The sequence below is a fragment of the Perissodus microlepis genome, chromosome 8, assembly GCF_051167445.1.
Source record: "Perissodus microlepis isolate ML-2025 ecotype Zambia chromosome 8, ASM5116744v1, whole genome shotgun sequence".
NCBI lineage: Eukaryota > Metazoa > Chordata > Actinopteri > Cichliformes > Cichlidae > Perissodus > Perissodus microlepis.
The window spans coordinates 14,059,465-14,086,920 of record NC_140468.1 but is presented as its reverse complement, the minus strand read 5'-3'; the positions used below and the strand labels follow the sequence as shown (position 1 = coordinate 14,086,920).

The 27,456-nt window shown below is 39.0% G+C and overlaps 1 protein-coding gene across 1 annotated transcript; it reads left to right on the top strand.

Annotated features, from left to right (window-relative positions):
- Positions 1–743: 743 nt before the first annotated feature.
- Positions 744–25,976, top strand: gfra1b (gdnf family receptor alpha 1b). The gene is made up of 10 exons (XM_084937694.1): positions 744–1,398; positions 1,825–2,133; positions 2,806–2,889; positions 14,936–15,114; positions 15,937–16,109; positions 17,252–17,361; positions 18,764–18,898; positions 19,799–19,995; positions 23,529–23,576; positions 24,287–25,976. Exons 1-10 carry the CDS (start codon positions 1,359–1,361, stop codon positions 24,437–24,439), a joined length of 1,428 nt encoding a protein of 475 aa, XP_084793820.1. The 5' UTR covers positions 744–1,358; the 3' UTR covers positions 24,440–25,976.
- Positions 25,977–27,456: the final 1,480 nt, after the last annotated feature.

Below are 27,456 nucleotides of genomic sequence, written 5' to 3'. Positions count from 1 at the left end.
TTGTGGGAGAAGAAAAATCTGCAAGATCCCCGAGTGTTCTGCCAAGTAAACTCTTGAGCACAACCATGTTATTTTTTTACCCATTCTCGAAATCTGATTGGGGGATTTTTCAGTGCACAAAAGCAAACTTTGATAGAAAAAGTTTTGTCAGCTGTTATCACAATTTATACAGTAACGGCAATTTCAGATAAAGAAGCAATGTGATTTTCTTTTCTTTTTTTTGCTTAATTCCACTTCCACCCTTGGTGCTGTTTAATTTAAGGGATTGAAATACTTTGAAACTTTGCTCTTAAGAGTAAAAGAATAAGACTCCTCACTCCCTCAAAACCGAAGAGCATAAACTGGGGGTTTCTAAACATACGGAAGAACTGGGTGGCAATGAAGACTTCCTTCATTGAGATCCAGACGCTTAAAAATCGTCACAATTTAGCCGTTTTTATTTCAATTTTAGAGATTTATGTCAAACCTATTCGGCTTTGGTGTCACGCGGGCCTGCGGGTTACATAAATATATAATAAGCTATTATAAATGTTGATCTTCCTCGAGGTTAATAAGTGAGCTCCATTCAGCTGGAATCGCTCTTACACGTCTTACACGTGTAACCTGCTCGCCGCTGGCAAACCATTTGTTGCGACTGCCTTAACAGCTTGATGTAAATGGAGGCTCTTAATGGCTTTATTAAGGTTATTGGGCGCGCAGCTGCATGACGTCACGCCCTCGCACGCTGCATCTCCAGCTTCTGCGTTTTTTTTCCATTAGAGTGGAGGACAGTCCAGATCAAACCGCGTTATTTTAGGTTTTACGCTTTAAAGTCCTTTCATCTAAACGGAGTATTTTTCCCCTTTTTTTTCGTTTAACTGGATGTAAAATAATAAATAAATTAAAAAACAAACACTTTCATTCCATTCCAGGCAGTGATGGACTGCTCAAGATAAAATAATCCATTTTTCAAGTTGGACTGATTGCTTTTAGGGTTTTGTGATGTGATTTCCAGAGGTTCTGTTTGCAAAGTTTTCCTCCTCCAACCTGCAGAACTGCGTCGGACTAAGCACCCCCCGCAGACAAACAGGAGTTGACGCGAGCAGGGTGAAGTGGAGATGGCCCATCGGCGCGCTTCTTTGCGTCTCACTCGCTTTTTGTGTCGTCCTAAAGTCCGGCAGGTTCGCACGGTTTGGTTTTAGCCGCCGGACTCCGGTGGAGAGCTGGGATTCTCATTGTTGGATCTACAGGATGCTTCGTCTTTTTCTCTTGCACAATGTGCAACTAGAGGACAAGTGGATCAGTTTGACAAGTTCTCGTGTCATTTTCTTTTAATCTCGGAAACACCTCGTTAAAAAAAGAACATTTTCTAAAGCGCAATGATTTTAACAACTTTTGTCATTATACTGTCCTTTCTGGGTAAGTGCCACATTCATCTGTTGAATTCCTATAATTTATACATAAACATGCGTTTTGAAACGGCGCGTGCTCCTTTGCAGTTCATATGAATAAATTCAAGCAACAGAAGGGTGGTGGTGAACAAGGAGCGCCCTTCGCCAAGCGGCAAAGGAGAAGTTTATTGAACTGATTTGTTCTGCTTGCTGGGACACGGTTGTGAGCCTCCGGGGTTCATAGCTTTTCTGGTGCTCGCTGCATATTTGCGTGTCAGCAGTATTGTGTAGCCTATGTGCGTTGTGTAGGAAACAGCACCACAACAACAAAAGTGCTCTCCAATTAAGCAGTGTGTGCTGACAGATGTCTAAACTGTGCGTAATGCAGTGTCAGTAAAGTAGTTTACACGGACTTCACAAATCATTCTCACTCACTCTTGTTTCTTACTCCCAGATTCTGTGTTCACCCTGAAGGGTGACAGCGGCTCAGCATCCCGAGCCGTCCGACTGGACTGCGTAAAGGCCAGTGAACAATGTCTAAAGGAGTACTCCTGCAGCACCAAGTACCGGACAATGAGGCAGTGTGTGGCGGGGAGGGAGAGCAACTTCAGCGCGGTCCACGGTGCCGAGGCGCAGGGCGAGTGCCGCAGCGCTATAGATGCCATGAAGCAGAGCCCCCTTTACAACTGTCGATGCCGAAGAGGCATGAAAAAGGAGAAGAACTGCTTGCGGATATTTTGGAGCATATATCAGAGTTTACAGGGTAATTCATGTGCATTTATAGTAGAGGACTGAGCATTAATAAAGATTACTCAAGTAAAAGCATCACTACAAGTTAGTCCTGAACTTATAAATGTACTTATGTACATTTATACTTATGTAAAGGCACAGAAATATAAAGTATTTAAAGTATAGTGATTACAAAGTCGGCTGAACGCCTCCTGTTATTCTATGATATTACATACTGCTGGACAGTTACCACTCATGCGTTGGTAAAGGTGGAACAAATTTGCATGGTTATATACTGCAATAATACTTCAGTTTTTATAAGCTTATCGTAAATGTCAAGAAACTGCAGAGTAGAGACAAATCTGTACCTCAGACCTGTACCTGGGTGAGCTACTTGACATGAGGTTATGTCTGTTCTCATCATCATCAAAGTTTATCAGTCTACATATCTGTTTGTGACTTCAAGAAGGGAACATTTTTTGTATCTGTAATATCACGGTGAGACACACGCCAAGATAAACCTTGTCCTCACACTGCATCAAACTGGGATTAATCCCATTTGATCATAATAAATCCAAACCTAACATCAAATCGTCATTAAATGACAAATTCATATCTGCGTGAGGGTTTATGCATCTGATATTATGCTGTTAGAGAAGACAGCATTTACACACAAACACACACACGTTTGCTTTTTGCCATGCAGGTAACGATTTGCTGGAATACTCTCCATATGAACCAGTGAATAGCCGCCTCTCGGATATCTTCCGCCTGGCTCCCATCATAGCTGGTAAGAACCTATTTTTGCATTCCTGAGGTTTCACTTTGGACGCTGTGCAGTGTTAAGTCACGGCCATTATTTCTCAGTTGTTCTTTAAACCCAGCTTAAGTCACCACATCGCTGCCACAAATCTGTCACTATTTGACAACCACTTTTTGCTATTGCTGTCTGGTTTCAGGCTGCAGCTTTCAACGCCCATTATCCATCACAAAAGCTTTTATCTGCCACTGTGACCCACCATACACAAAGCAGAGTAATTTAGTGTATTTCACCCTCAAAGCAATGATGAGGGGTCTGCATGTTATTCCACTGTCACAGTATAACGCGGGGAGTAGCGTTTATCTGCTAGTTTTGAATTAATCATCCTTTTAGCGTAGAGGAGGTTTTGTCTGAGCTGCTGGAGACCGCGAGCGCTGAATGCCTGGTTTGAAAAGCGAGAGAAAGAAAAAACAGGAACCATGTTGTAAAGGTAAATGCCATATGTGTCCTCAAATGTCAAAAGAGTGCAGGTGGACCAGGGAGTGTACACCTAGGCAGGCCCAAAATTAGATCTGCAGAGATCCCATAAACACATTCACAGTGAGACAATTAACCATCTGTGTGCATTCAATGGCACTGATAGAACACGTGTGTGTGTGTGTGTGTGTGTGTGTGTGTGTGTGTGTGTGTGTGTGTGTGTGTCAAGTGCAGAACTCTTTGGCATGCGTCAATACTGGGCTCCTGACAGGAGGAGGGTGTCTATTGCATTGGCCAGCTACCATTTCATTGCAAAAAAAGAAAAAAGTGGTCATTTGATTCTTTCTCTCTCCATGTCTCTCGCTCTTCCTATGATTGAATCCACTTGGTATATAACAGTGGTGCTGCTTCAGAGACGAGGGCACAACTGTATTTCAACAGTGAGCAAAAGGAAACATTACTTTAATTGACATTTCTCACCTGCGCTGGAATTATGGCAAGATATTAAAGAGGTACCTGCAGGTATGGCAATGAGAGGCTGTGAAGAATTGCAAAAGTGACAAAGCGTCTACAATAACCAGTCAAACCAAGTCGGATTTATTAAAAGGCCAAGAAATAAAACAAAATCAGCTTGAAATAGTCCTGCAAAATCATATGCAAGTTCCACGACCTCCCAAAAATTCCAAGGAATCCTTTTGAATACATGGGAAAAATCTTCATCAAGATATACTTTAAAAAAAAAGAAATTCAAAACTTACTCGTCAATATTAAAATATTATTTTAAGTAATAATTTAGATCACCTAGACAGTGTAAGCAAGACAAATCAGGAAGCAGCGATGGCTCTGAGGAGCCATTATAACGTAAACAGCTATAGCTTTTACAAATAAATAAATAAATCATTCGGTAGTCTAGATATCAGGAATCCATTTGCCATAAGTGACCTCATTCCTGCCTGCAACTAAGCCAGGCCTCGGGCAATCAAAAGGGTAAAATGATGCACATACGAGCCAAAATCCAATGATAGGTACTGTACCCCCTGGAGTCTACTGTTAAGGCATAATACTCCCCATTCTGACTGCTATATCACCCAGATAATAAATATTTGAACAGTAACACTTTTTTCTGCTCTGTGCTTCAGGACATTTAACTAAGTAAAGTAAAGTACAGGCGTCTCCAGTAAATGCCATGTCTCATCATGGATTTTTTAACAACAGTGTAAGAAGAAGACTGAAAGAAATTTAGCTTTTACTAATAAAAAATAAATAAAATTGAATAAATCCCAGAGTTTGGGGGTTTAAAGTGATTGGGCACAAACATACAAACAAAAAAAGTAATTTTATTTGTTATTTTGTTCAAAGGACTGACGTTCACTGTAGCCAGCTTCAGCACTTGTTTGTTATGATGTCTCCTTTCCCTCAGTCAACAAGAAGTGCTCAGCGAGACTGATATTGGTTGATCTTCTTGGCTTGAGTTACTCGGTCAGAGTATTCTGAGTATTATTTGAAATTTCTGTCCAATTTTTTTATGATCACTGATCTATTGAATGATAAAATGATGTCCAATGAGTTTTTTATGCTCTCTAAAGCACAGAGAGTTCTCCCAGAAGCCTCTGCTGCCATCCTTTTCCTTTAGTCAGCAGTGAAATCATAAAAAACACCAGTGGATCAGTCAGTCCTTAAAGCATTGTTCCCAGACTAGTTAGAAGTAGTGATATATATATATTTTTCATGACTTTGCAAACACTTTTTATGGTAAACTATTTGATGTTTACCCTAACAAGGTGATTTCTAAACAGCCATTAGATGAAGACTTGTTATATCTTGGCATGGTGTGCATTGTATCCTGAAAAATTAAGAGAAAAGTAGGTAAGGATAAAAAGATGCAGCAGGCCTAAGAAGGAAGAAAAACAGATTTGCCAAATTACACAAGAACTTGACTCAAAGTCAGTAACAACAGGTCTTATTGAATTATTGTTATCAATACATACAGGGAGATACAACGGTGAGTGTCTACAGCCAATTGTAAAACATGGTGGAGGCTCTGTCATGGTTTGGGGTTACATCTCAGCGTGTCGTTATCAAAATTGTAAAAGAACCATCCGGTTTTGATCTGGCATGCAAAACACCTGACTGGCAACAGCTTCACTTTTCAGCATGACAATGATCCCAAACACATTGCCAATGTAGTACACAAAGGAGCACTGTCTGTCATGGATTGGCCTCCCCAGAGACCTGTTGTCACCGTTATTGAAGCAGTGTGAGATCATGTTGAAAGAGAACAGAACAAAAGGCAGAAAAGCTTTGGGATGTCCTTCAGGAAGCCTGAAGAACTGTTTCTGAAGACGTCATTGCAATTAATCCAGTGTTTGTTGAGACGGGCGTGTAGAATATCAAATGAACGAATAACACAGAGGGCATTCATAACGCAAAGTCAAGACAATTACTCTACCTCTTTTGATTTTTGAGTACTGCCTTTGTTTACGTCATTATGGCACCAGCGAAAAGATTTTCTTATGTCATACTAATAACATTATCGATTCAAACCGAAAGGCGTGACATCGAGGCCACTAACTGGTAGGATATAGCCGCGAGGAGCTACTGAAATGAAATGCTGCGTCATTTATAAATCAATGATGGCGATCAATCAGTGAGAGTGCTTTTTACAGATACTGGTGTGCAGACAAAGGGAACCGTGGGGCTACAGCACTGCCCTTAACACACTGCATTTATGTCTATTAAAATCTACGAGGGTACTTCAGGGCATTCAAGGCTGGCAGCGGTGGTATGAGCGCCGAATCCATTCCAAGAGGCTCTTTTCAGTAGCACATAGTGTACATGATATTGAGCAATAAATTAAGCAAATACATTTTCATTTTTAATAAAATGCTTCCTCTTAAAATTCATGTTTGCACGTATTGCTTCTTTGAAATTTGAGATTGGATTGTGTCAGTGCAGTCTTACGCATGCTTTTTGTACTCAATTCCTATCATTAAATTCCAGCCGCTCATGTTCATATGAAGCTACTTTATAACCACTACAAATCTGAACTAATGTTCTTCACCCCATCCTTAATTGATATCTTGCAGAAGTTTCCAAAACCTCCTCAAGCCAGATCCTCAAATTTAACACAGAAGCAGTTATTTTCTTTAAGAAAATCTCCCTACTAGTTACTGGCCCTAGAGCTGATCCCAGTATCTTTCCCCCCTCCTCCCAGTCCATCCGCAGATCTCATCAGTAGTCCCGCTGAGGATATAGCCACTGAAAAAGAGATGAAGCTTGCCATGATGATTTTCCATTGCAAGAATCTCAAGAATAATTCAGTGGGTCTAGATGCCTGAAGCAACAGATTAATCCTCAGTAGTATTCGTCCTTTGCTGCTGGCCTCAGTCTTCCTGTGAACTATCCATATGTGAGCAAACTTCTCCAGCTGAACATCAGTGTGGCTATCAGCAGAAGAAACACTTTAAATTTGCTGACTCTTTCTGCACAAACCTGCTTTTAGCCGTATCAGCAAATTACTGGATGGCACTTCCTCTCCCCTTTGTTTTTTTCTGCCCCCTCTGAAACTGCAAAAAGCTCAGTTTATTCCAACTGAATTCAATTATGAGGCCTAAAATTCACTTATATGTTGAGTAATTACACAGCAAATATCAGATATTCGGTGCCATGAAGTGAAACCAACAAAACTTTATTGTATAGTAAGCACACAATTTAAAATATAAGAGGTTTTAGTTATATGCTACTGCATCTAAATATGAAGACTACACAAATCCACCAATATCTGTAGACTAAAATCCAATAAAGATGTTGAATAACCACCTCCAGCATGGTATGTCACTGAACTGGAGATATACTGCATTACTTTCGTATTATTAAATACATGCATTTGTTAGTTTACTGTGAAAGACAGCTAAATAGTTGTGTTTGCTGGACATGCTTTGTAAAACTGAAAAACAGCCTAATTGCTTTGCCATGAAGCTCTGTAACTGTGAATTATTGCTAGCTTCCCTAATTCATGCAAAGCAAAACTATTTGGTCAATGACATTCTTGGCATGATTGATACTATCAATAGGTATGGAAACTAAAAAATACACAAAAATGCAAGTTCACAGGCTGTCATTTACAAACTTACTAACCCAATTCCAACATGTCTTGCCACTCTGACACATATGAATGTTACCGGAAGAAGTAAAATGGCCTGAAAAGCAGAAATTCCTCAACATGATGAGTGTACCTTATGGCCTACCATGATAAGTTGTGCGCAGCAGGCAGAGTGGATATGCAACCATAAGTGATGCAGGCAATTGCTAATGATAGCTTTGAGATGAAAAAATAAAGTACTGTAGGTTGCAGGTGACACATGATAGTGTTTTCTGACAAGCGTGCTGTTATTTTATGTGAGTTTACCACACCCTACGCCCACACACAGGAATTGGTACGCATACATGTTGTCACGAATGTGTGCATTACTCCTTTACAGAAAAAAAAAAAACACTCTAGGCATTCTAACGTTTTGATTGTGTCATACATGCAGTTAAACTCTGAAGAACTGCAGTGATTACGGTAGTTTTAACGGGCAAAAAGTCTAACTAAAATTTAATTAACTTCTATTTCTTTAATCTAATAATTGTTTTACGTTACATTATCTTTTCAGATATGAGAAATTTGCACAGATCAGTTGATCTCAGTGCGATACCTTTTGATGCATGTAATTGGAAAATTTGCAGCAGTGGTGCTATTTAGGTTGTTTTAATTTGCACATTTTTGCTGCAAGCCCTTGTGCAACCCACCCCAACCACTGCTTGTTATTCTGTGTCTGACTTAATCATTGTGATAACAGCTGTCACTGTAGACTTCTTTCTTCATGGTAAAAAGGTGAATTACACAATAAAAAGAAATAATCAATTTCAGATCTAAGCATATGATTAGAAAACTCATGTGGTTCTTAGCATGTTTTAAAATTAAGTAAATATAATGTTAGATGAACAAAAGAGCATGACATATTACACTTTCTATTGATTTACTGATTTCTACTGAGTGCAGGTCCTGTGGCCTCAAGAAAAGCCCAAATCATCACCCCTCCAACACTGTGCTTAACATTTTCAGGCATTTGTGCTGATATGCCATTTGTCTTTTGCCAAACGTGCTCCTGTGTTTTATGGCCAAATATCTTGACTTTGGTCTCATCCATTCAAAGGACATTGTTCCAGAAGTATTGTTGTTGGTCCAGATAAAGTTTTCCAAACCTAAGCTTAAGCTTTGCTTTTTAAAAATTATACAGTGAAGAAGATTAACCTTTAACTTGCTAATCATTTGTTTTTCTGAGATGTAGCCCTTGGTTGTTGGTCTGACCTTGGAGTGAATTTGCTGAGAACTGCCTTTCTGTTTTTCTCACTGTAGAATCTTGGACTTCAAATTATTTGGAAATTTCCTTAAAACCCTTCCCAGACTGAAGGGCTGCAACAATTGCTTCTCTAAGATCATTGCTGATGTATTTCCTCCATGGCATTGGGTTAGCACACACCTAAATGCTCCAGACCTGCAAACTGCCCAAACATGTGTTTTTATAGAGGCGTTCCTTCTTGCTGATGATCAGTTAATCAAGTGCATTTAATTAGCTGCACCTCGTTACTACCTAACTGCTTAATTTCTACGTAATAAGATTTAATGCTGTACTTACTGCACTTAGTTTTTCACCCACTGCTCCATTTTGACTAAATCTTTCTAAAATGAATAATTACATTTAATTTTAAGACTTAGTACTGATAAAATGGTACCAGTCTAAACTCGTCTGGTAAAGGCTGGATTTCTAACAATGATAATGTTTTGATAAGTAAAAACTTTACTTTTTTCCATGACAGTATGTACAAGGAAAGTACAAAGTATGCACAAAAAAGGCTTTAAAAACAATGTTGTTCTGTAACATTTGTCCACACAGTTCACTGTAATTTTACAGATAAACCTAACCATCAAAAAAAAAAATAGTTGTTGCTCTGGCCAGGCCTTTTTGTACATCTCTTTGAGTAACACACAAAACAAAAACCCTGTAAAGTGAGAACAAAAACAGAAAGAAAATTACCATTTTTAACTGGCAAACAACAAAATAGAACAAAAGCACAAAGCAGAGGTGCACCTGGGTATCATATCTGACTCACAGCAATCAGAGCTCAGAGCTCAGCCTTTCTTTCTGCCATATCCTGCACTGATAGCGCACCAAGTCCAATCAAAAATACTCTACTTTAAGTAGAAGCTGTCTGGTAACAGAAAATGCCCCCAACAACCTGAAATTTAAAAGGGTATTTCAGCTTCCATAGTAACATGTTTGTCACTGCGCACATGCATTATTATTACAGGAAAATTTGATCATGTGAGTAATGTCCGCAGGCAATCATAATCATCGGGGACTCTGTAGGGAATTTCATTCTCAGCATAACATTTCTGCAGCTACTTAAGCTTACTCTTTAAATCAATGCACGATAAATGAGCTACTAGAGGATTAAATGGAGGAAAGGAATAATGGCTGCGGTAAAAACTAAAGGGGATTTTGCTAATTGCATTGGTGCATTTAATAAATTGGTCTTGAGTCTGGTCAAGTATTAAGACACTGGTGTGGATTTAGTGATGCTGGCAGGAAACCTGACAGAAGGCCAGATGCCATGACGGAGAGGCTCTGACCAATTCAGGGCTTTCTTAAATTACAAAGACGAAACTGAATAGAGAGACGGGTTATAATAAATGAAGTGAATCACTGATACGCTATGAACGATATTAATTTGAATCATTATCTAGATGGCAAAGTTCTTGTTTTTAAGTTTAGGTGACTTTGTGAATTTTGAGTAAAGTGAGGAGAGAGTCGAATCAGGCATTGTGCCAGACTGTTATAGAGCCTGAAGTCATTTAACACTACTGGCCTTATTTTACTCATAAAATAAGATATCTCATTAAAGAGTCAAATAAATAAATAAAGAGTCCTGAAAAGTATTAAAAGATTTATAAGAGAATCTATGATTAACCAAACCTCTCAGAAAATCAGTTATAACAGACAGACAGCTATAACAATAGCCAAGGAACCATTATGGTAGTTAAAATTCATTTTTCAATTAAACAGCAATCTTTCATAAATTCAGTTATGCACTTGGCAGATGGCTAAAAAAGTATTATGTTAAAACATGACGTGATAAGATTAGAAATCCTGCTGCACTCTATGGGGAATGTCATAGTATTTTCAACTAAACCTGTTCAGTGAGTTTCACAGTAATCCACACCTTTTTAAGACTTATTGACTTGAGAGCTTCAGGCACACAGCTGGCTGTTGATGGTTAGCTTAAGGGTCACATGAATTCTCAGTATTACTCTAATCTGTGTCCCTTGGACAAGAGAGGATTTTTATGTCATACGCAGACAAAAGTGCAACTCCACGACGTTCATATTAATGTTCTTGGATTACATTCAGAGGAGAAAAAAAAAGGAGCAGATCGAGCAATTTCTTTGCCGAACATTGTTATCCAGGACCGCTTCAGTGAAATGGAAGGTTACAGCGAAGGGACAGCTCTACTGTTTCTGAATGGAATGTGTTTAATGGTAGCATCAATCCAGAAAATTTTGTGTGCTTCATTCCATGTGCAGTCTGCATAGAAATGAGAAATTTGTCTGAATCCATAAAGATATGCTAAAGAAAGGGGACGGCAGAGGTGCACAAAGCTTTGAGGATTTTCCTGCCAGGAAACCTGGATGCCCCAAACCCTACATGCAGGATTCTCCCTTTTCTTCTCCCTTGGTTTTAGGGTCACTGTTCAGCGCCGTAGTACTGCAGAGACATTTAGCATAAAATAGCAGTGTTAGCATTTATTGAGAAAAAAAAATAAACGCTCAAGTGTCTCATTAGCCATGTAACACTTATAAACAACATCACTGTCAACAAGAAAAAGTAAATAAATAATAAACAACTTGGCTGATCCCAACTATCAGATGATTATTGGGGTTTTCTCTGTATTTTTATAGGGTGCTTACCTTACAATGTAAATTGCCTTGAGGCACCTTGAACTGAAATTAAAGGCTTCAGTGTTATTTCAGGGGTCCTAGTTTTTTCCAGTTTTCATATGTTTACTGTATTTTGTCTTTGGTACTGTATATGCAGTGTACTCTGTATACACAGTAGACAACACTGTAGAAGACCAGGATAAACCTATGTACAGAAATATGTCTGGATGCTGACTTCAGTGAAAAAGCATTTGCTCCTTCCTTTCTGCGGATTAGACAGACAAAAGTTTTTAGATATCACCCTGATACCACCAACACACCTGAATCAAATGATTAGTTCATTACCAGGCCTCTGGAGAACCTCAAGACATGTTGATGAGGTAATTTAGCTATTTAAATCAGCTGTGGTGGATCAAGGACACATCTAAAACCTGCAGGACACCAGTCCCTGAGGCCTGGAGTTGGACACCCCTGACCTAGGCACAGTCCAGACCAGGGGTCCCCAATCCCAGTCCACGAGGGCCGGTGTCCCTGCAGGTTTTAGATGTGTCCTTGATCCATCACAGCTGATTTAAATGGATAAATTAATTTCTCAACATGTCTTGAAGTTCTCCAGAGGCCTGGTAATGAACTAATCATGTGATTCAGGTGTGCTGACCCAGGGTGAGATCAAAAACATTCAGGGACACCGGCCCTCGTGGACTGGGATTGGGGACCCCTGGTCCAGACTTTAATCCAATTGGGACGATTTGGCATGACCACAGACAGCACGTTTACGCTGGAAACCCCTCCAATGTGGCTCAAGTCTACAAAAAAGAGTGAGCCAAAATTCCTCCACAGCGATGTGAAGGACTTATTGACAGTTGTCGCAAACGGTTACATGCTGTTCTTTCTATTAGGTTTATAAGGGAATGATTTTTTCTCAGCGGGCCGGGTAGATTTGGATAAGTTTTTTTCTTAATAAATGAATCATCATTTAAGATCTGAATTTTGTATTTACTCAGGTTATCTTTGTCTAATGCTGAAATTAGTTTGATGATTGAAAGCATATAAGTGTGAAAAATATGCAAATAACTAAGAAGGGAAGGGAAAATACTTTCTCACAACATTACACATATAGGTTTGTTGGAGAGGTGCAGGTGCTTTCTGATCATTACTCCCCCAAGGCTGGTATAATTATCATCTTGTCTGAGTTTCATATGTAGGCCTGCCTGGCCGACAGTCTTTCAAATGTCTTGCATCATCCCATTAGAGGTCATGGGGTCAGATCCCTCTGTTTGTCATTTACTGCAGTGGTGGTCTTGCTCGGGGGGAGAAACAGAAGAAGGCTGTGTGAGACTCATAACTTTGATAATTCAGTGTTTATTTTACAAAGAAACACAGAAAGAAAAATACAACTTGAGAGTCAACTAAACAAGCAAATACATACTGGTACACAATAGAGCATTCAAATGGAATTTCCCAGTCCCACTGATGCTGTATAACCCAGTGGCAATGTAAAAGTGCCTTAATGTCAACACTAAATTTGTTAAGAAATAGAATCATATTACTGTTTTATGTGATGCTGTTTTAGGACATAATGTTCTCTGAGGGAGGATGTGGGTGAGGTAATTGTTGAACTTTGCTATATCAACATCATTACTCTTTGTGATCGCAAATGACTCTAAAGTATAAATTCAAAATGAGCTTCCTAACTGCTAAAACGCTTTTTTTGTTGTTCATTTTTACCTGCTGTGAGGTATTATGTCAATATGGCTTCAGAGTATGACCTTCTTACTAACACACAACCCGGCCAGTTAATTTGCACACGCAGATAACCACATTTGAACCCAGGTAGTCAAAAGTGATAACTTTTTCAAAACAGTTTTTAAATCCAACTTAGGTCAGCATTTTTCTGCAGGTTAACAGTAATGGAGGTAAAACCGTAACACCCACGACCCAAAAGCTACAAACAGCCACTGAAGGATCACAGCCCACATCTCTAGTCACTTGTCAGATGTAAGTAATGGGTTTTGTAATATGTGATTAACCCAAAGTTCAAGAATGTATTCAGATTTAATCATAGCTCATTCTGTGGTGCATGAAAGAGTGCAGTGAGCTTCAATTCCACCTCAAAAGGCAAAATTACAGAATTCATTCTTCCATGTCGAGGCAGAGGATACAGTCTGTGTTACTGTGCAGAAAGCAGTGGAGCAGGAAGGACTTTAATGACAACAAATGAGAAGTGAGAGGCATTATTTTGGCCGCAGAATGCTTTCTTTCTGTGACGGAAGGCGAGGCACACAGGGATGGAAACGGAGATGACCTGATTTCCATAACTTAAGCCAAGGAATGTGAACCGTGCCTGAGGATGCGCCTGTATTTTTGAGGCAAAATCAGCCTCGGTTACATATGCTATGTATGAGAACACGAGAAACAGTTACAATCACAAAAATCACATAACATCTGCTTTTTTTTAATACTCTCAAAGATGGGTTTTTAGCTTTTATCCAGTTGGGAATGATAAACTGTCAAGATGCTCCAACTATTGATTTCTGCTGCTAAAAGTATAAATGGAAGGCCTGATCAGAGAGACCTGAGATGTTCTGATGGAGCTATATGATAAATACATAAAGCACCTCATGCATTAAATGAAGCAAAAAATTGCTTGAATGTTTTGTGCAAAATTGCTAGAAAAGACTTCTCTATATGAACAGTTGTTCTTATATATTTTGCAGTTTCAAACAATTTAAAGGTAAATGATCCAAATGCCTAGTGGCAATTTGGATTATTCAATTAACCTATCCCCACAAACTGCATGTCTTTGGACGGTGGGAGGAAGCCGGAGTACCTGGAGGGAACCCACGCAGACACGGGGAGAACATGCAAACTCCACACAGAAAGACCCCGGCCTGATGGTGGAATTGAACTCAGGACCTTCTTGCTGTGCGGCAACAGTGCTAACCACCGTGCCACCGTGCTGCCCAAATTGCCACTAGGTGTGAATGTGCGAGTGAATGTGAGTGTGAATGGTTGTCTGTCCCTGTGTGTTGGCCCTGCGACAGACTGGCGACCTGTCCAGGGTGTACCCCGCCTCTCGCCCTATGACAGCTGGGATTGGCTCCAGCACCCCCCGCGACCCTGAAAAGGATAAGCGGTAGCGAATGGATGGATGGATGGATGGATGGATGATCCAAATGCATTCAAAATCGGATGCTTTGTTCTGGAGATTGATGGGGATAAATTCTCAGTTCCCATCATATACATCGATAATGGCAGCATAATCAATAATAAATAGTTTTTATTGTTCTCAATTATATAACACTGTAGTTTTACTTTAAAAATAGATGCAAACTAATAAAAAATAGGTACTTTTAGAAATAAGGGGGCTTTATGACAAAGTGAAAATAATGTTGGGAAAGAATAAAAGTTGCACTGATGATCCTGTTTTCTTCGTCTGATTTGAAAATATTTCTACGCTTATTTTATGGATTTCTTACTATTCACTCATGTAACTTACCTACCATGTTAATTTTGATTGGTATGGCTTTTGTTATGATTAAACAACAGCGCACAAAAATCAGTAAGTCTCACATTAGAAAATATTAAATAACTGCGTGACTCTCTCCTCTCTCTTAGTCGAGCCTGCCTCCACAAAGGAGAACAACTGTCTGAATGCTGCCAAGGCCTGTAACTTGAATGACACGTGTAAGAAGTATCGCTCGGCTTACATCAACCCCTGCACTAGCAGGGTGTCCACTTCTGAGGTTTGCAACAAGCGCAAATGCCACAAGGCTCTAAGACAGTTCTTTGACAAGGTAATTATCCTCGCATTTTCCTACACATTTTTTATTTCGAAAATCTCTGCTTTTGCAGACACAAATTTCGAGGCTCCTCTGTAGATTTTCTTCAGACCATATTTGACACCGGAGGTTTATTTTTAAGATAAACAGTTTTAAAATCCTGCTTATTACTTTCTGACTACTGGCTGCTGTTATGTTGCCAGATTATAGCTCTTGATACTGTAGTTCATATACGTCAAACACAACATTTTACTGAGGATGAATGCTTAAACAGCAGCAACGAAGCAAGAGCCAAGCAGAGCAGCATCTCTAAACAGGAAGTAAACTAGCCTATGTCAGTATTTTAAACATGTTTAATGACTATTATAGAAATGCTGTATTGCTGTAAATAAGAAGAACAGCTCCGTTAAAATAGTTAAACTATTTATATTTCACAGCAGCAGTGCAACATTGTTTATTCACTGCATTCACACAAAATCTATATGAAGAGAAAAATGTTGCCACATAATCTTCTTTTTGGTTATTTGTGATGCTAAGTACAAAACATATGAAATTTAAAGTGTCTTTCAGTCTAATTTCTATCTCAGTCTTTCATATAGCTGCATAGCTATGCTTTCACATAGCTGCAGTATAGCTGCATATCCACACCATACTTTCTGCCCAGCTTTATGATATTCAGTTTACACATCGGCTTGCGAGGGTTCAAAGGGTGGGTAATATTTTGGCTGTGCTGGATGCATGCCATGCCATCAAAACAATGCAGAAATTTATATAGAAAACAGATGTTTGAGAAAGCAAGCATTAAATGTCAAGTGCTGTTTCCTTTCCAAAACCAAGGTTCCCACGAAATACAGCTACGGGATGCTGTTTTGCTCCTGTCCAACGGGGGATCAGACAGCATGTGCAGAACGCAGACGTCAAACCATTGTACCGGTGTGCTCCTACGAGGATAAGGACAAAACCAACTGTTTATCTCTTCAAAACACATGTAAGACCAACTACATATGCAGGTAAGGCACCTCGAGATACTTGGTAGACTTTTTTCCAGTTTATTCATTTTACATGATGTTTTTCTGTGGCAGTAAATATGACCATAAATTAACCACTAAGATTTTTTTCCCCCATTCTGTCCATCTTGAGCAAAGTACAAATTGAAAACTAAACATTCAAAATGTAATTTATCGTAAATTGCAGCCACTTTAAGTCTGTAATCGAACTGCTAAAAATATGTGCAAATTAGACTAGGTTGTCGTGTACTGTCAGTTATAAACATTGCATAAATTAGGTAAGTTTTTCCTAACTCGTGGAGTTTTGCCTTAATATGTCTTAAATCTACAGAAAGTAAAGTAATTAGGAAGTGAGTAGATAAAGAGCTGTGAAGATAAAGTGGCTAAGAAGGAAATGAATCCTAGAATTATAATAACATAATAATAATAATAATAATAATAATAATAATAATAATAGTAACAATAATCTAGTTTCCCCTCTTGTCCGTTGTCATCCATGTATTCCCTCATATTAGATGTCATGTGTTTCAAGTGTTCCCATTTGTCACCGTTCGGCTGAGGTCGGCGCTGCGGGTTGCTCCGTGTATTTGATTTGGCAGACTTTTGCCCTTCCTGATGCAACCCCCAAGGCATTCAGGGATCTTCACTTGTTAGGCCAATGTGTGAAGTGGCCACTATCCTCTCAGAGTAGTTTGCATCAAGCGCTCTCCTTCAGACACCTCAGGACATTAAAATTGACAGTCAGACCCTGGGGTGGAAATTTATAGAAACCAAAAAAGAAGACTGCCGTGCTCCTGACTCCTGACCTGATGCTAAACCTTTAAGCATGAAAACTCTGGACTCTTTGCGCTGAAGACCACATTTTAGTCTTGGGTGCCAAAGACCTACACTGTCACGAGTAACTATCATCAACATGACAGTCAGGCCATTTTGACACAAAACTGATGTTCGCACTTATCAAACAACATGTGCTAGTGGTCTGAACGGGAAATCCAGGGAATGATCAAACATAGCAGGAAGTGATATAATGCTTTTAAAAGTGACAACCTTGAAGAAATGACTTGAAATTACTGATCAGTTACTCAAAAATATGTCAAAACCCCAAAGCAGCGACTTCTTCAACCTCTTTTAACTCTTGTTCATAGGTCAAGACTGGCAGACTTCATCAGCAACTGTCAGCCAGAGGTTCACTCCATATCCGGCTGTCTTAGAGAGAACTATGCTGACTGTCTGCTTTCTTACTCAGGTCTTATTGGTAAGTTAATCAAGTTGTAAAGCTGGATTACTTTTAAAATTTTAGCAAAACTGCTGCCGCTATTAGGACAAACTAGCATTAAGAAATTAAACCAAACTCATTCTATTTTTGTATTTTCTTTTTTACAAATTCTTTATTTACTTTGGTGTGGGGGGATTTTTGGTCGCCGTTTTTGGTAATTTGCAGATTTTTGTCAGCTCAATTAGAAGTAAAATGCAGTTTTAAACACATTTGCTTTTTCTTAAAGTACAAGCCAACAGAAACCCATTAAAAGTAGGGGAAAAAAAGTGATGTGAATATATTCCATGGCATTATAATTTACATTTTATATAAGCCCCGCTTCTTTGCCTCTCTGCAGCTAGCATGCTGACCTGCAAACTGCAAGTTTGGCATGCATTTTCAAAGCAGAGCTTAAGATACGAGGTTAAAGACGCAAGACACCCAAGTTCACAGTCAATAAATTTCAAATTTGTAGCGTGTACAAGGCATCGCACTTCATAAGCCAAAACACTGTGCAGAAAAGTACTTAATTCAGGATTTTTTTTTCCATCAGCAGGTTTAATTATGTAGAAAGGAAAAATGATGTCCCACTGAGTTTTTGTAATGAGATTTGAACGCAGGGCAACAGTGACCAATTGCAAACTCAACAGGCAGACATTTTAATCTGCACCATTCATATCATGCTTCACACAGTTTACACCCTCTAATGGCCCCCCCCGAGTTTAACCGCTCATTTCTGCCTTCACACACAAAAATCTGCATGTACTTGCGGAGCTAATAACTATGAGCCTACTCAACCCCAATGATCCCTAAACAAATCAGCATTTTATTCAGTTTCATTAAGATGGAAAAAAAATAGCCAAGAATAGTTTCATTTGGCTATTTCGTCCATAAAGTACAATGTGCCCCAGTTTAGTCGTAACTGTGGACTCACAATGGGTGTTAAGCGTCAGCAGCCCCGAAAACACTTGTCACAAGTCTCTTCAGAGCTGCTATGTGTCACCTGCAGTGACATTAGCACTTGTTTGAATAATGTGGATGCTCTTGAAAAGAAAAGAAAAAGCCATTGGCCACATAATGAGGATACTTTACCAGGCAATGAGTGTCATAATCGTGATGCAGCAAGTTGTCAATGTCAAGTGTCAATGTCGAGACAGAGTTTCACTCTAATGTAGCATCTTTTAATTCAGTGCAAGTTCTGTAAAACTTATAAACAGGTTAAAGTTGCCTACAGTGGAGAATCTGCTTACCCACACAGACTGACCTGAATATTTCTATTTAAGCATGCAGAGCCTCGAGCCTACCCGATAAACCAAAGACGTCCTGGTAGAAGGTTTCCACTGGAATAATGGGACGACAGTCATATTCACTAACAGTGGTCTGCCTGTGTTTTATGCTGCAGGTACAGTGATGACGCCCAATTATGTGCGATCCTTTGGAATTAGCCTGTCGCCGTGGTGTGACTGCAGTGGCAGTGGGAACAGCAAGCCAGACTGTGATAAATTTGTTGAGCTGTTCACCAACAACCGATGTCTACGTAAGTGCCCATATTCACCCATCCTGCAGAAACAACTTGTCTCCCATCTTTGCATTATTCTTTTCTGCTTGGGGTCAGACTCACCAGGTGTGTTAGACTTAAAAATATCGCTATAAATTGTATCAGATCTGAGATGCCAGAATTTAACTCCAGTGATTCAACAAAAGTGGTCATAAAACTCAATATGCATATATTGAGGTTTGTCTGCATATGTTATATTATGCAGATATTATATACGTAAGTTAACATTTAACATTACTTTGGACAGTATCACTCTACTAGAGAAATAACTGTTGAAGTGAGCCTGAGGAGCAGCAGTAATTTGCTACATCAATACACTCACTGAACGAAGCTTGAGTATGCTTTGCTACCTTAATGACAAACAAGAGTCCAGAGAGAACCAGGCTCAGGGAGGGACAGCCATCTGTCACATCTGGTTTCCACTGTAGCTTACTGGACAGTTTTATAACCCCATGTAAGGGACTGAGATGTTACTCTAAATCATCCATTGGTGGCTTTAAGAACATTGTGATCACCGCAGTTGCCACTTTTGCAAACCTTACAATAAACCTTACAATGAATGTCAACTTAATCTTGCCAAAATTAGATTATAGAAATTATCTTTAAGGTTTTGGTGTTTCCTTTGTGGAGCCAATTTTGGACTGTTTTGCAAATCACAGATATTACACGCAGCCACTGCTTTTAAAGAGGCTCTTAAGAAAGGTCACGTCATTTCTTTTCCTCCTCAATTACTGAAAGTATCAATTAGTAGCAGCTTTTAGTTGGACGTTATTAAAACATTTGGTGTCATGGTACTTGCACTTATTTCTGAAGCAAATACAGACAGCTAAGACTAAACCTTGCAGAAAAGATCAATACTTTTTTACTCTTTTCTTGTAGGTAACGCCATCCAGGCTTTTGGGAATGGTACAGATGTTGGGGTCTGGCAACCCCAGCCCCCGATTCAGCCCACAGTAGACCTTAGCATCACTCGGAAGGGTAAAGCACAAACCAATAATGCTTTGGATGCGCTGACGGACATGACCAAACTGGATCTTGATGGCAACTCACTATATCACATCTGCGGGACCCTGCAGGTGAAGTTTTTGTTTGAGTATGGCCTGTATCTTTTGTCTCCCCATCAACACAGCTGCTATATTTGAAACTAAAGGGGTTGGAAATACAATTATAGAGAAATATGAAGCTTAAACCCCAATAAACAGACACTATTGTGATGATACTCATTTTAGTTCAGTTCAATGTGATTGATGGTCCCAAAGGGAGTACCTTGGCTTGTAGTCAAGGAGGTCAGATAATGACCACATAAGTACAAAAACTACACCAAACATTCAAAAATTAAATGTAAGAAATATTTGTTACAGATATATAAAAACAACCCCAACAAAAGCCAGTCTGTAAAACGCTGGGGTAGCAAGTGCAAATTAAGCAGGATCAGTGCCCAGGAAACAAAAGAGGTTTTTCTCCTCTTGCAGTTTTATTTAACTCTGTAGTTTTTAAACTGTACCATAAGCCAATATAGGCTACCAGTGTCACAAATCTTCAATTACAGAGTGAACAAATTAAATTCTATTAAACTCACAGGGATGATGTCAATCAGTGTACACCTCCACTGATCTCATTAACTAGGAAATTTTTAATTGCCTTCTAAGGAGCTACTCGCTTAAGCAAAAGGGCACTGTGCTGCAAGGTAATGGTCCAGCAGAGTGGCTTCTACTTCATTGTTTACAATAATCACAGCACTGCCTGCAGCACATATAGAGGAGTACACATCCCAGCTGAACAGACAGTGGCCAGCAATATGATATGCGCATATGAAACACATAGGTTTCAAAATGGGGTGAATGTAATCGCCATGACCCCAAAAATTAGGCTTCAAATTGCACAAAAAAAAATGTACATTTTTTTTTTTACATATCAACATTTACACTGAGCTCACATAAGCACGTGAATTTCTAGATATGTACATTCTCATGAATTAGAAGCATTAGAGCTCACATAATCAGCCACGCTACTCTAGAATACCCAAATAAATAAAAATAAAAATACAGGGCTGAAAAAGAGCGTAATAGGTCTCCATTCAGGGAAAATGAATATAATTTAAAGGTCTTCCAGAAAATATTCAGATAACTGTCCAGGCTTCTTTTCCGCCTTTGGAGCTCTCCAAACTTGTAAAAGAATGCGGCTGAATCCAAATTGAGACCTAAACATCAGATAGAGATCTATTCAGAGCTGCTGCCTGAGTGTCAGACGTCTGGCTCTGTCACCTTGATGGATCAGGGATGGTTTTATGATGGCATGCACAGAATCCCCCCTCCTGGGCAGAAAGATGAGATGTCAGTGTGGAGTCAGAGTTTCCTAAGCTGTCATGTCAAAGCTAATTGGTTGCCACTGTAACATCAGAAATGGCCCACAGGGGTAGTGTGTATGTGACTGTGTGTGTTTGCAGAGCAGGGACAAAGTATCATCGCATGGATGAACCAAATGTGTTTCCCCTCCTAATGTTAAATGGTGAAATAGAATGAGATTAAAGCTACGCAGTTAACTTTGTTACAACTGTAGCAGCTCGTAGTTCAGTGATAAAGTGGAATCACCTCCTGGTTGATTACCAACCCCAGTCAATTGAGTTTACATCAATGTCAGCCCAGACTTGACTTTTTACTGTAGATATAAAATGTCATCACTTATTTTTTGTTGTTGTTGTTTGTTTGTTAGAGATTTGTGTGGAATGGAGTTGTAATTAACACATTCTTGTGTTTTTGAAGGTCACAGCAACCACTGACTGCCACACCCTAATCAGTCTAAGTGAATATTTGTTCCTACCCTCACCTAACCCCAATCGGTCATGAGCCTGGTTCTGCTGTTAAAAGGGAGTTTTTCCTTCCCACTCTCGCCAAAGCGCTGCTCATAGGGTCATATGAAAGTCGGTGTTTTCTCTGTTTTCTTTGTAAAATTGTAGGGTCTTTATCTTACAACATAAACTGCCTTGAGGCAACTGTTCTTGTGATTTAGCGCTATATAGTTGATCGATTCCATTTATATGTGAGACACTAATTCGTCTGCAAACACTTGCCAACTACTTGCCAAACAGTAAACCGGAAATGGAGAAGATTCACCTTCAAAGTTAACGGCTCACTGTTTACTTTGAAGCAGAACGATCTCCATTTACAATTTGCATCACAGTTTCACTTCTGCTCCTTGAGTGATTGATGAGTGTTTGTAGATAAGTTGGTATCTTGCTCTACAAAAGCAATGGCTGGATGTGTTTGGTGCAACACCTTATACCTCTTTTCAACCGTAATCACCTTGCAACACCAACAACCACTCACCAACTGGTCAGAGAATACACAGCAAGTGATGTTTGTCAGGAGATCACTGACTAGTCTCTAGGCCTGTGTTACTGGCTCTATAACTACAATTAAAAGCATCTCACTACAGTTTTTTAGTTACGCAAACTACTATGGCACTTTTTGGACACCATTTTTATATTTTTCTAATTTTGTAGTGGTATAATTAAAGATAAAACTAAAAATAAGAATAAAAGGAAATATACCAAAACCGATCCAATCAGATCATTAAAAGCTTGAAAAGAACACTAAACTGACCTTGTGTTAATATTGTATTTTAGAGTATTTCAAATAGCTCAAACTTATTTTAATTCAACAGGTATCGAACTGTATGTATGAGTACGCAATTTTAAACCATCTTATTTGCAATAATGTCTGCTAAGTGACACTTTAAAAAAAAACTGCTGCAGGGAATTTTCATAGCAGTGGCAGATAATGACATGCAAATGGATATTTCAAATATCAAATGCAATAGTAGGAAATCGATTTAGTGTGCTGATTCTGACATTTAACATCATAAATGGCATGTTTTGCTTGATTGTGCTTATAGCAGCTCTAGCTCCTTCTGAAAATTTTGGCCCCACCAACACACACTCAGATATCTGCTATTCTCCTCTGATAAATACCATGGGGCTATATTTTTAAATGAGATGATATCACATACTTTAAGCGAGACAATCTATCATATTGGCTTTTAATAGCGATAATATGATTTATCACCAGTAAAACATCCTCTAGGAGAAAAGACCTCCGATAGAGCAATTAATCATTCTTCTCCGCAATCCTGGTTCATAGAATTTTTTTCTACTTAAGAACCAACACATGGGGTGTTTATTGTGTTTCCAAACTGCTATAGAGTCACTTTATCATTTATGTTCGCCATCTGTATCTGTGAGTTTGCCTTTTGTTTGTGTGTGTAGCTGTGTTTGTGCAAATGCATGCGGGTATTTTTATGTTTGGCTGAAAAGGTTTTGAGCCATCTGAGAAAACTTCTAATGCATTAGACTGTCATAACCTTGAGCTTGAACAAAGCAGGGACACACTTTTTCACAAACACGCACTTGAATCCTATACATCTTGCACAAGGGGGAAGATTATTCCAAGAGTTAAGACCTCTAATATATGGGCATTGCAAAATAAAGCAGTCTGCTATTTTCATTTTTGCACCTCTCCAAGTCTGGGTGTAATCTGAAATACTTACAAACCCATTAAAAAAATAAATAAATGAAAGCTAATGTCTCTATTTTTTCTTGTTTTCCTAACAGGCTCAAAAGCTGGTGTCAAATCAAACAGTGGACTCTGCTCTGTGTGTGGTAAGAACTGTTTTATTCTGTGAAGTCAAATAATAGTGGACTTGTAGGAGATATGAAATACAATAATTCTTTAGTTCTACATAATTATGCAGCATTGAAAAAGAAAGCATTCACAGGAGTCTATGGCCATGGGCATTCAGGTGTGTCTTATAGTCTCTCGGCAAATTTCACCCCAAGGTCAAACGATGAGAGTTTGCAGCTCAGAAGAGTTGCGAAAGAAAAAAACACTCAAGCGCTCAAGACTCTGTAGACCTCAGTTAGGATGTTAAATGTTAAAGTTTACAACAGTGCAATTCAAAAAAAGATTGAACAAGTATGGTTTGTTTAGAGGGAAAGCTTTTTCTCTCCTAAAGACCCCCAAAAAACAAAAACGACATGAGGCAGCAGTGCTTAGGTTTGCAAAGCTGCACTTGAACAAACCCAAAGATGTCTGGAGCAATTTCCTTATGGACAGATCAGACCAGAGTGAACAGCTCATACCAACTGCCAAGCATGATGGTGGAGAGTTGATGATTTGACAAGACTGATGGAAGGTCACCAAAATACGAGTATATTGATATATTATTAACACAGCCACAAAGCTCTACATAGCTAAATGTAACCTGAGGTGAATGACATATATATACACATCTGAACTTTGATGCATCGGTATCAACAAATCTTTCATGAACTTTCCACTTCGATTCTTACATCTTAATCTTTTCTCTTAGAACCATCAACTGGATGAGTCCAACGACTCAAACGCCATTGCTAGAAGTTCGCCAGCTGAAATCACCTGCTCACACCCCTCAGTGATGCTCCTCGCGCTGGCCTTTGTTCTCACATCAACACTACTGCAGCTTGAAGGTTTCCTGCTTTTGTAGACTCTGAGGACTATCGCTCAACATTTTTATCTGGAGAACTGATCGGACCCTTTTTAATTTAGGCATCTGCCCAACTGCAGCAGCTACATTTTTCTTTAATTAGAAGCGACCAAACAGCACGGTAAGAACAGTGAAATCGGGCAACAGTGGATTATATCTAAGGATGACATGTTGGCTGCTGTGTGGAAAACAGACTTGCTGAATCTGTTGCTGAGATATCAGCTCATTTGCCTTCCTTGCCTCATGGGGGCAATTTGGTGACTTCAAGAATCTGATTCATGCTTAGGAGCATTCTTTTTTTTAAGGGGTGGAAATAAACTCTGTGATCTTATGTGAATAAATGCATTTCTTTGGCAGCCGCTGCATATTTGACTGAATAGACTGCCAACATGCTGAAGAGTGTTTTAAGCATAAAATGCATCATTCTTTGCACAACTGTGCTATGATTTGCCCGTCAATAACCTTGATTTAGGTCACGAAAAGCAGAAATGGAAAAGCGTTAAACTAAAAGCGGACAAAATCGACAAGTAACATTTACTGGTGTGACATTTGATTCATCAAACACTGAAACTCATTCCAATTTGTCAAGATATCCTCAAAGGACAAAAAAGACACATCTGCCAGAAGAAAGTAACACATTTTTCTTCTACACATTCAGTACTTGGTATAGACTAGTTTTGTATATTTGATTGTCATGGTGCTTTGTGGCTTTATCCCATCACCTTTGTAAAAATGACACATGAGTGCACACTCCATTACTGTATGCTGCTGTTAGCTTGTAACATATTGTCTGTAATATTTTGGGATTCTATGTTAGTAACTGGTGACTGAGGCGCCTCAGCTTTATCCAGCTTAGCTGTGATCTATGAAATGTGATGAGGTGTGGTTCTTTTCCTCACGTGATTACGGATATGACTTTATCGTGTGACTATATTTTGATGGTAAAGTGCATAATGTTAGCTTAAACGGTATTTTTCTCTAACGTCAAACTCTCTGTAACAGTACCAAGAACATAAAGAATTCACAAGAGTGACTCTAATGGCTAAAAAGTCAAATATGCTTTGTTTTGTTTGATCCCGGCTCTTCAGTCTGCCAGCATTCTCATTTCTTTCTGGGGTTTGATGAATAAAGGATGTGAACATACCCACAACTAGCGCAAATGCCAAAAGACAAAAGCCAATAGACATTAATTGCTGGCAATTACTGCTGATGCAAATGGAGGAAAAGATTTAAAAAAAAAACATTATGTACTTAATGGCACCGCAATTATCAAAGACATTCAAAGAATATACAAAATAATGAAGACTTGTTTTAAAACATCCCTATCATTACCAAAAATGTGTAAAGTGTGTCTCTTATTATAATCCTGTCATATAGGAGCCTTGTTGATATCTAAGCTAAAGCCTGTAATGATGCACTTCTTGGCTGTTGTGCATCAGCCAGGGTTTGGGTTAAACAGTCAGACACTTTATGTACAAGTTACAATTTGGTCATTTGGTGTTTGGCAATCTGCTGAAATAAAAATGATGAACATTGACCTATTCTGGTTTCCACGATAGCGGATCATGGATCGTATCATTTCTTTTCCCTAATGCTTGTCTTTTTCTATATATAAGGGACACCTGTAAAGCAGGATTATAAGATAGCACCTGGCAGACAGGCTGCTGTTGTCAGTCAGATTGCATCAGCGCCGGCACAAAGTGACACAAGTGGACAAGGACGCAGGCAACAGAGGACAGATTTCTCAGTGGACTGAAGAGGGGCATGCATTGCCAAGAATATGGCCCACCTGCTTTGGCACAGTGATGGAGTGTTTGACCTAGACAGAGAGCTAAAGATTTATTAGACATGTCACCATAAAACAAAAAGGGCCAAAACATCCTCTTCATGTTATGTATGAGATGGAAATGACAGCTGTGCATGACAATGCAGAAGGAAAGTGTGGGATTTTTACAGAATTAACTAGCAACTCTGGCTTTGTGCAGCAGTGAAAGAAACACATCTAAACCTCGCTAATTAACATATAATGTTTGTTGATGTAAAAAAAAAAGTGTAAATGTGACATTTTAAGGAAGGTTATAGACCTGAATTATTTATTTTCTATAGTGAAGATCTCTTACTGGTACCCACTGGTGAGTTTTAGGTATTTGTATATATATTTTCTTTATTCTGTGTCTAGATGGTTTCTGATTTTAGATGTTTTTTCTTATTTTGAGGTGGGTATCAATGTTTTTTTAAGTCTTAAAAAAAACAACTAAAAATTACACTTTACAAAATGTAAAATTAACCTTCGACCTCTCTTATACCACTGTAAACCAAAACTGCTCCACAAACATCTGCAGTATCTTATCACAGCTTCATCTTCTCAAACTACGGTACTTTTACAGATTGTTCAAATGATGTGTAAACTAGAAATAACATCAGATGGAGTTCAATGGAGTTCATTTGTTGTTTATGATCCAGTCACAATCAAGGGAACAGGCCTGTGGGAGCATTTTTTTCTTGAGAAAAGCCATTATATGACCCAAAAAATCAACATAAGAACTGAACCATTGTATGTGTTAATTGTTTAGGGGACTTTAATCAGAAAATTTGCTAACAGTGCATGTCAAAATAGGTGTTAGTTATTTTGACATTTTCTTTCATAAAAAGACTAGCAGGTACTCATCTTTTAAAGAGGAATTGCACATACTGTGCTTTTAAATAAATAGCAATGCTCCATGTGAACTAAAGGAAAAAATAACATATTTTAAAGCTTAACTGGAAAAATGAAGAATAACAGCTATGGTGTGCTGATCACCACTTCTGCTCAGGACATAAAATTTGGCAGACAAGTGTGATGTGGGTCCTGAGAACTGCAGTGACCAATACTTTGTATCGCATAACCACTTAGTTAACCCAACTAGTCATGTGATTGCCTGGCCTGGGCCACAGAAGAGCTTCAAATCCAGCAGGACCGATATTTTCTCCTCTGTGTTCAGAGGAGGAACAAGAAGGTCAATGCCACTACAAAATTA